At 35.2% G+C, this 8,872-nt stretch overlaps 2 protein-coding genes across 2 annotated transcripts in view; one reads left to right on the top strand and one right to left on the bottom strand.

Annotated features, from left to right (window-relative positions):
- The window catches only part of CBG10476, a gene marked incomplete at both ends in the record, with an annotated part of 8,938 nt that extends 3,958 nt beyond the window's left edge, over positions 1-4,980 (bottom strand). Inside the window, 7 exons of the mRNA XM_002635770.1 lie at positions 562-670; positions 1,927-2,084; positions 2,302-2,444; positions 2,485-2,790; positions 4,505-4,699; positions 4,751-4,862; positions 4,910-4,980. Coding sequence (XP_002635816.1) covers positions 562-670; positions 1,927-2,084; positions 2,302-2,444; positions 2,485-2,790; positions 4,505-4,699; positions 4,751-4,862; positions 4,910-4,980 — 1,094 coding nt within the window. The remainder of the gene's footprint in view (positions 1-561; positions 671-1,926; positions 2,085-2,301; positions 2,445-2,484; positions 2,791-4,504; positions 4,700-4,750; positions 4,863-4,909) is intronic.
- A 2,737-nt stretch (positions 4,981-7,717) lies between these two features.
- The window catches only part of CBG10475, a gene marked incomplete at both ends in the record, with an annotated part of 5,404 nt that continues 4,249 nt past the window's right edge, over positions 7,718-8,872 (top strand). The window contains 3 exons of the mRNA XM_002635769.1: positions 7,718-7,809; positions 7,853-8,240; positions 8,357-8,526. Coding sequence (XP_002635815.1) covers positions 7,718-7,809; positions 7,853-8,240; positions 8,357-8,526 — 650 coding nt within the window. The remainder of the gene's footprint in view (positions 7,810-7,852; positions 8,241-8,356; positions 8,527-8,872) is intronic.

Consider the following 8,872-nt stretch of genomic DNA (forward strand, 5'->3'; position numbering starts at 1 on the left):
AAAACCACTGTCGGCCACTTGAAAAAACGGTTGTCAGGCGCTGTGGCCTAGGTTTCTCACTGCGCAGGAATTCAAATCCTCGTCCCTCCTAGCAACTTTTTTTTGAAAATTTTTCGCTTTTAACGGCATTTTTCGGGGATTTCGGATTTTTTTTCGAATTTTTTCGCTATAATATTAGAAAAATAGACAATTGTTCAAACATTTTAATGCAATAAAAATTTTTGGTCGGAGTCCCCCTTTAATAATGGAGCAACTTTAATTTCTGTTCTAATTTTGATATTTTTTGGTTACAAACTGCATATCTCATATATTGTCGAGTTAAAAAAAGTGGGACCTGGAAAATTTCGCGGGCGGCTTCCCGGTCAACTTTCGAGACCGTGCCTCAAAATCACTACAGTAGTAAACGAAACTTATTTCTGCGAATTCAACGGTTTTTCCTGGACAAAATTTAGATTCCTTGGTATGAAAATGATCTCTAGCATCTCTAGAATCTGTTTTTCATCGAAAAACCGAACTTAACTGCGAAAGTAGCTCGAATGAGGCGAAAGTCTGAAATATTACGTTCTTGCCGCACTTTTTCGAATTATCTTAAGACCAAAAAAAGCTACGCCTTTCAAATTCTCAGGTCCCACTTTTTTAATTCGACAATAGTTTGGCAAAAAAGGATAGTCTGAAATTTTCAGATGAATAGAATTTCGGTAATTCGGATTTTCGGATTCTCGGATTTTCAGATTCTCAGATTTTCGGATTCTCGAATTCTGAGATTCTGAGATTCTGAGATTCTGAGATCCTGAAATTCTGAGATTCTGAGATTCCGAGATTCTGAGGTTCTGAAACTCTGAGATTCTAAGATTCGGAGATTCTGAAATTCTGAGATTCTGAGATTCTGTGATTCTGAGATTTTGAAATTCTGAAATTCTAAGATTCTGAGATTCTGAGATTCTGAGATTCTGAGATTCTGAGATTCTGAGATGCTGAGATTCTGAGATTCTAAGATTCTGAAATTCTGAGATCCTGAAATTCTGAGATTCTGAGATTCCGAGATTCTGAGGTTCTGAAACTCTGAGATTCTAAGATTCGGAGATTCTGAAATTCTGAGATTCTGAAATTCTGAGATTCTGAGATTCTGAGATGCTGAGATTCTGAGATTCTAAGATTCTGAAATTTTGAGATTCTGAGATTCTGAGATGCTGAGATTCTGAGATTCTAAGATTCTGTAATTCTGAGATGCTGAGATTCTGAGATTCTAAGATTCTGAAATTCTGAGATTCTGAGATTCTGAGATTCTGAGATTCTGAGATTTTGAGATTCTGAGATTCGGAGATTCTGAAATTCTGAGATTCTGAGATTCTGAGATTCTGAGATTCTGAGGTTCTGAAACTCTGAGATTCTGAGATTCTGAGATTCTGAAATTCTGAGATTCAGAGATTCTGAAATTCATAAATTCTGAAGTTCTGAAATTCTGAGATTCTGAGATTCTAAGATTCTGAGATTCTGAGATTCTGAGATTCTGAGATTCTGAGATTCTGAGATTCAGAAATTCTGAGATTCAGAGATTCTGTAATTCAGAAATTCAGAAATTCAGAAATTCTGAGATTCTGAGATTCTGAGATTTTGAAAATCTGAAGAATTCGGAAATTCTGAAATTCTGAGATTCCTAGATTCTTCTAAGATTTCTGATTCCAAGATTCTGAGATTCTCAGATTCTGAGTACCGAGATCCCGAGATTGGAAATTCAGAATATTCCAAAGTTCGAAATTTCCGAAATTTCCAAAATTCGGAATTACAATTTCAATTTTTTTGAAAAATTGGAACATTTCGAAATGTTGAACTTTCAAAATTCCGAAATTCCGAAAATTTCGAAAATTATTCAATCTGTCTGTATTCTGTTCATCCAGGTGTCTAAAAAAAGAAAATTTTATTCACTATCACTATCATAATTTTCAATAATTGGCAACGATTCGCTTCTTGGCCTCTTCCAAACTTCACACGACACTTCCGCTTTATCCGGTGTGTACCTCACTCTTAATTTCTTCGGATTCTGAATTCCATGAACATTTTCAAATCCGCCGAACAGTTTTACTCTGAAAAATGATAATTGTTCGTAATTTCTGATACCGTATTTGCTCTATTTTGAGCTCAATTATCTCAGTTTCTATGAAAGATATCAAAAAGATATCACCTTATAAAATATTTATCATATTATCACCAACATTTTATCAGTGTACATATTTCAGGTATCTTTTACAGGAACCAAGATAATTGAGCTCAAAGGGCATGTATAGTGCCTATCAGACTCACTCAAAAACGCTGGAAGACCATTCTGGAATCTCCAAACTTCTATATGACACATTTTCCGGTACCAGTTTTTTGAATTCAAAGTTCTCGGGTAGAGCTACGGTAATCTCTGTGCGGTCTTCCATTTGACCATTTTTCAGGAAATTCTGAAAAAAAAATTTGCTTAAAATTTAATTTTTGAATTACCTCCAAAACCCTTCGAATTCCGCTACCCTTGATCCCATCAGATTTCACATAAAAATCCGGGGCTTTCACCGAATCCAATTGCTCATCACTCATATTACAATCGACTCCGATTCTCAGACTTTTAGACGTGCCTAGAATCCTTCGATCGATTGGTAGAGGTGGTCCATGGGTTCTGGTGATTTCCAATTTTTCGAACTTCGAGGAAACACATTGGTCCAGCCATGTTATGTCATGACCACCGCGTAGTTCGTACATAGTGAGTTTGTCGCATTTGATTTTCCAATGGGCAGATGGCGGTTGGTCAAACTGCAAAAACGTGTTTGTCTTATTTATGTCGTTCCGGAACCGAACACTTTAGAACCGGCGTTCAAAAACGGTTCTACAACCGGTTCCAAAATGTCTAGTTGTAAAATTGTCAGTTGCAAAATGTAAAGTTCTAAAACGCGCGGTTCCTAAACGTCCATTTCTGACATCCCGAACATTAAAATTGCTAACTTAACTTTTCTGAAATGTCTGGTTACGAAATGACCGGTTCTGGAACGTCCTGGTTACAGAACAGACAGTTACAAATGTTTCCAAAATGAAGAGGAGCACAATGACCGGTTCTAGAGCGTCCGGTTACAAAATGCCTAGTTGAAAAATGACCAGTTGCGAAATGACCAGTTCTAGAACCTACGAACGTACATTGCGAAATAGTCAGTTGCGAATTGACTGGTTCTGGAGTGTGGTCAATTGATCAAGAACTAGTTCTAGAACGTCCGGTTACAAAACGCTCGGCTACAAAACGAAAAGTAACAAAAGATCCGGTTGTGTAAATGGCCGGTTCTAGAACATGTGGTTGCGATATGAACGGTTGCGAAATAACCGGTTCTAGAATGTACTGTTACAAAAGACCCGGTTAGTCAGTTGCAAAATGAACAATTCTAAAACGTCTGGTTAGGAAATGACAGGTTCTAGAACGTTCATTTAACAAGGGAACCACAACACGTTTGGATTTTAATGAGAATTTCAGTATATGTCAACGATAGCCTATCTAGACATCCCTGAAAATTTTAGAACACGCTCGCCAGTTTGAGCCAAGATATTTCAGTTTTAGTACCAAAAACCGCGTTTTTAGTGAAAAAAACCGCGATTTTCAAAGACGATTTTCTCCGCTTCCGGGAAATTCCAGGACATGAAATTTGTTGTGTTTTACTTAAAATTTAATGAAGCTTCATATTCCAGGCATTTTATAGAATTTTTTTTGTTGAAAAAATTTGAGAGTTTTGTCCACCACTTGGGTGGGTGATTTTATCGAACTTTTGTCAGTTTGGAAAATTTCTTTGAAAAAGTAGTGATTATGGTTTGCAAATATTATTATACAACTAATAGATAATCTATTTCTTGATTGCACGTGTTTCATTATTTATTCATAGTCCGTATAGGGCCGAAGACAACGCTTCAAAACAATTACCGCCCAGGGACTGCGGACTTCAAAAAATTTTTGAATTTTTTGAAAAAAAATTTTTCTAAAATTTGTCTCTAATCTTTTGAATCTGTAAAAACTTGATAAATATATCAGAACAATCCTAAAATGTCGCGAAATATGTGAACAAAAGAAGAAAAAAAGAAAAAAAACCACCAGCGGGTCCGAACCCGCAGCCTTGTGCCTACTGGCGCACACCACATCTCCAACACCACGCCGCCCACATGTTCCATTGAGTCGCAAAGCGGTTAAATGTTAGGCCGTTTTTAAACACCTCTATTATGGATTTCGGGGATGGATAGCGTGGTAAAGCATGTAAATCAAAGGATTTCAGCCCTGAAACTTTGCGTTGAAATATCTCGGCTGAAAGTGTATCAATATCTCGGCAAAATTTTCAGGGATGTCTAGATAGGCTATCCTTGACATATCCTGAAATTTTCATCAAATTCCAAACTGACGAGGTGTTGTGGTTCCCTTGTAAGAACTAACTAGTTCAAAAACACCCAGTTACAAAACATTCAGTTGCGAAACGTCACTCACCATCACAAAACTAACTTTCTCGGCATGAATAATTCCAAACCTCTGATGCCACCGATCCAAAAATCTCCGAATCACAATATATCGATTTTCTGATTTGATCTCACTGAACTCCTCAAGAACATTCCCATCCCATCCTCTATCCACCCGAGTTTGATTCTCTTTTCCAATAAACCAAATTGTGAAATTATCAATGTCTACACGAATTTGAGTCTGGAACTTTTTTTTCAATTTCAAGGAAAATTATCAATAGAGCACACTTGCCTTATTGCTATCCATATTACTGAAGACTTCTGAAATCGCAAAATTTTTCGCTTTAAAACTTGTGGCATCCACTAGATTATAATCCTTTTTTGAGCATAACCTCATGGAGCATCTGAAAATTTTGAAATTTGAATTTATTAAAAAAAATTAAAAATCCACCTGGATTCATAATCCAAAAATTCCAGAATTTCCTTCTTGACGTCATCTGGCACCGTTTTCCATGAAGGCATGTCTATAAAAATGTGAACTTCAAATAAAAAAGTGAAAATGCGAAAAAAAACGAAAAAAGTATGCTGAGCAACTGAAAAAGGAGAAAGAAAGAGGGAAAAGGAAAAAGCAAGAGACGCAGAGAGGAAAAGAAAGAAACGGAGGAAAAAAGAGTGTATATTTCGTAAGAGGCGCAGAAAAAGGGCAGGTGCAAAATAAGGAGAAAAATCGAATTTCGAACAGCACCACGAAATGATGTCAAATGAAAAAAACACATATGAAAAAATCGTAAATTTTCAAAAAATCTTAAATTTTCAAAAAATCTTAAATTTTCAAAAAATCTTAAATTTTCAAAAAATCTTAAATTTTCAAAAAATTTGGAAAAATTTGGGAAAAATTAAACCTGAAATTAGATTATTGAGAAGGAAGGAAAATTGAAATCAGAATCTCAGAATTTCAGAATCTCAGAATTTCAGAATCTCCGAATCTTAGAATCTCAGAGTTTCAGAACCTCAGAATCTCGGAATCTCAGAATCTCAGAATTTCAGGATCTCAGAATTTCAGAATCTTAGAATCTCAGAATCTCAGCATCTCAGAATCTCAGAATCTCAGAATCTCAGAATCTCAGAATCTCAGAATCTTAGAATTTCAGAATTTCAAAATCTCAGAATCACAGAATCTCAGAATCTCAGAATATCAGAATCTCAGAATCTCAGAATCTCAGAATCTCAGAATCTCAGAATCTCAGAATATCAGAATCTCAGAATCTCAGAATCTCAGAATCTCAGAATCTCAGAATCTCAGAATCTCAGAATCTCAGAATCTCAGAATCTCAGAATCTCAGAATCTCAGAATTTCAGAATCTCAGAATCTCAGAATCTCAGAATCTCAGAATCTCAGAATCTCAGAATCTCAGAATCTCAGAATCTCAGAACCTCAAACGTTAAGCTAAAAAATCCAAAACTTAGAAAAATTTCAATGTTTGCCATTTTCTAGAATTTCGTTCAAACATAAAATTAACGGCCACAATTTCAGTGAAAGATTGTGTGAGTAGAATTATTTATTTTTTCTCAAAACATCATTTCACTTTCAAATATTTCTAAATGTATTATTTAGAAGGTTCAGATCTTCCGTTTCTCGGCCCGGGGGAACCTCTTATATGTAGAACACAATACGAGCCTGATAAAGAATGTCCAATTACTTTGAATTATTTTTCGCTCCCGATTCTAGGTCAAAATTTGATTTGCTTCGCGAATTTCGTTTTTCAAATTTTGGCAATTTGGACGGTCTACACAAGGAAAAAGTTTCAACTGGTAAAGTTTTCAGAATTTCAGAATTTTGGAATCTTCTTTCCAGGGTTCATTCTTTCGCCTTCTTATCATTCTTGCACTATCTGTTCTTCTTCGCACTCTCACATGCATCGTAACTTTTATTCTTGCTGCTTTAACAAATTCCACCACTTTACTCTATTCTATCTCAACAACCATCTCATTATATATGGATAACATCAGTGCCAACTTTTCAATGGTCCTTATCTTTTTCATAGCTCTCAATAGGTGCCTAGTCATTGTAAAGAGTCAATGGAGTGATGCGATTTTCGAAGGGAAACGAATCATTGTTCCTGTTATCATCAGTCAAGTTGTATCAATTTTGGGAGCTTATTATTCTATTCAAACTTCAAAAATCAAAAGGAAGTATCAGTTCGACATGGGGTTTCTTGATATCGGAGAGCCCAATGGGTTTAGAAGAGTGAGTAAATTTTCAAAAATTATGTTAATCTTGATTTTCTGCTAATCACTCGTCTCTTCTATATGTTTCCATTAGCATCTGCAATTTGTTACCTTATTATTTTTTGCTATCTGAAGAAGAACAAGAACAACCTTTTGGGTAATAACAAAACCAATAACCAAGGACAGCAAAATGTATTCATTCAAATTTTGATCACCGTGCTTTTCTATGGGGTATTTCAAAGGTTCTGGAACCTCAAAAGTTGTCTTCAACATTTTCAGATAATGTCTGCGGTCTCAGAAACCTTAGGATTTTTGGATCAAGCAAGCTATGATATCCAAGCTTCCCTCATTTCTATTTTCAATCTTCTGAACTATCTGCCAGAATTATCACTACCATTTTTATTGGTTGTAAATAGCTGCAAACCTAAAAACAAGATTTCCGTTGCTGTGGCGCCAAACCAAAGCAACAGTATAACCAGGAGATCAGGTAGAATCTCCATCAAATGAGTGGTCGTTATTCTTTGTTGATAATTGTGTAATTTTTGTATAAAGAAAGTTTTTGAGTTTTAAATGTTCATATGATTTCCTACACCGGATCAAAATCTTCCGAATCGCTTGTTGTTATTTTTCAAAAACTAAATATCTGTCAGATGTTACTACAAGAACTAGAAAACTCAACAAGAATTTACTAGAGCATTTCAAAAATGCCAATGCTTGTCATTTGCTAAAATTTTACATAAACATAAAATTAACGCCCACATCTTCATTGGAAGTGTTTGTTAGAAGCACCGTCATAATTAAGCATTATTACTCGATTTTTTTTCAATTTAAACTGTTACAAAATGTATTATTCTGAAAATTCGTTTCTTTTTCCGCAGTTTCCTAACACTGAAGCGGTTGATTGTGGAACGATACTTGAACCTAAAGAATGTGAAACCACTTTCGAATCTAATCTGAACTATTTTTCACTCCCAATTGTAGGTCAAAATTTGATTTGTTTAGTGAATTTTGTTTTCCAAATTTTGGCAATATGGATGGTTTATACAAAGAAGAAGTTCCAACAGGTGAGGGCTTCAGACTCTTGGAATTTCTTGAGTTAACACAAGGAAAAAGTCCCAAAAAGTGACGGTTTCCGAATTTCAGAATATCAAAAATCCATTTCCAGGGCTCCTTCTTTTACCATCATTCTTGCACTATTTGTCCTTCTTCGTACTTTCACATCCATCATAACATCGGTTTTAGCTGTTTTCACTGATTCCAAAACTTCTATCTATTCAATCTTAACAACTACATCATTATATGTGGACGCGATCAGTGTCAATTTTTCGATGGTCCTTATCTTTTTCATAGCTCTTAACAGATGTCTAGTCATTGTGAAAACTTCATGGAGTGAAGCGATTTTTGAAGGAAAACGAGTCATTGTTCCAGTTGTTATAAGTCTAGTTTTATCAATTTTGGGAGCTTATTTGTCTATGCAAACTTCAAAAATCACAAGAAGATATCAGTTTGCTATCGGTTTCATTGATTTCGGAGAGCCCAATGGGTTAAGAACAGTGAGTCAATTGTTTTGAATTACGTTAGACCTGGAACAGAATCGCCGGCTTTTCATTTGTTTCTAGACACTTTTGATTATGAATACACTACAATAAAATACAAAATCGATTTTCAGTTAATCACCCGTCTCTTTTATATATTTCCAATGACATCTGCAATTTGTTACCTGATAATTTTTTACCATCTAAAGAATGCAAAGAAATCACTTCTGAATCATAGCCAATCAAACCACCAAGGACAGCAAAATGTCTTCATTCAAATTTTGATGACCGTTTTTTTCTATGGGTTATTTCAAAAAGTTCTGGAACCTCAAAAGTTGTCTTCAACATTTTCAGATAATGTCCGCCATATCAGAACACTTGAGGTATCTGGACCAAGCGGGTTTTGACATCCAACTTACCCTCATTTCAATATTCAACTTACTCAACTATTTGCCAGAACTATGCTTACAATTTTTATTGGTTCTAAATAATTGGAGACCTAAAAATAAAGTGTTCGTTGGCATACCCAGGGTATCAGATAGGGTGTCAATTACATGAGTTATTTTAATTGGATGATTTTTTGTAAATAAAGTTTTGACTAGAATCTTGCAGACCACGTGCTGATCTTTAAAAATGAATATCTTTACAAA

This window comes from Caenorhabditis briggsae, assembly GCF_000004555.2.
Source record: "Caenorhabditis briggsae complete genome, chrV, whole genome shotgun sequence".
Lineage (NCBI taxonomy): Eukaryota > Metazoa > Nematoda > Chromadorea > Rhabditida > Rhabditidae > Caenorhabditis > Caenorhabditis briggsae.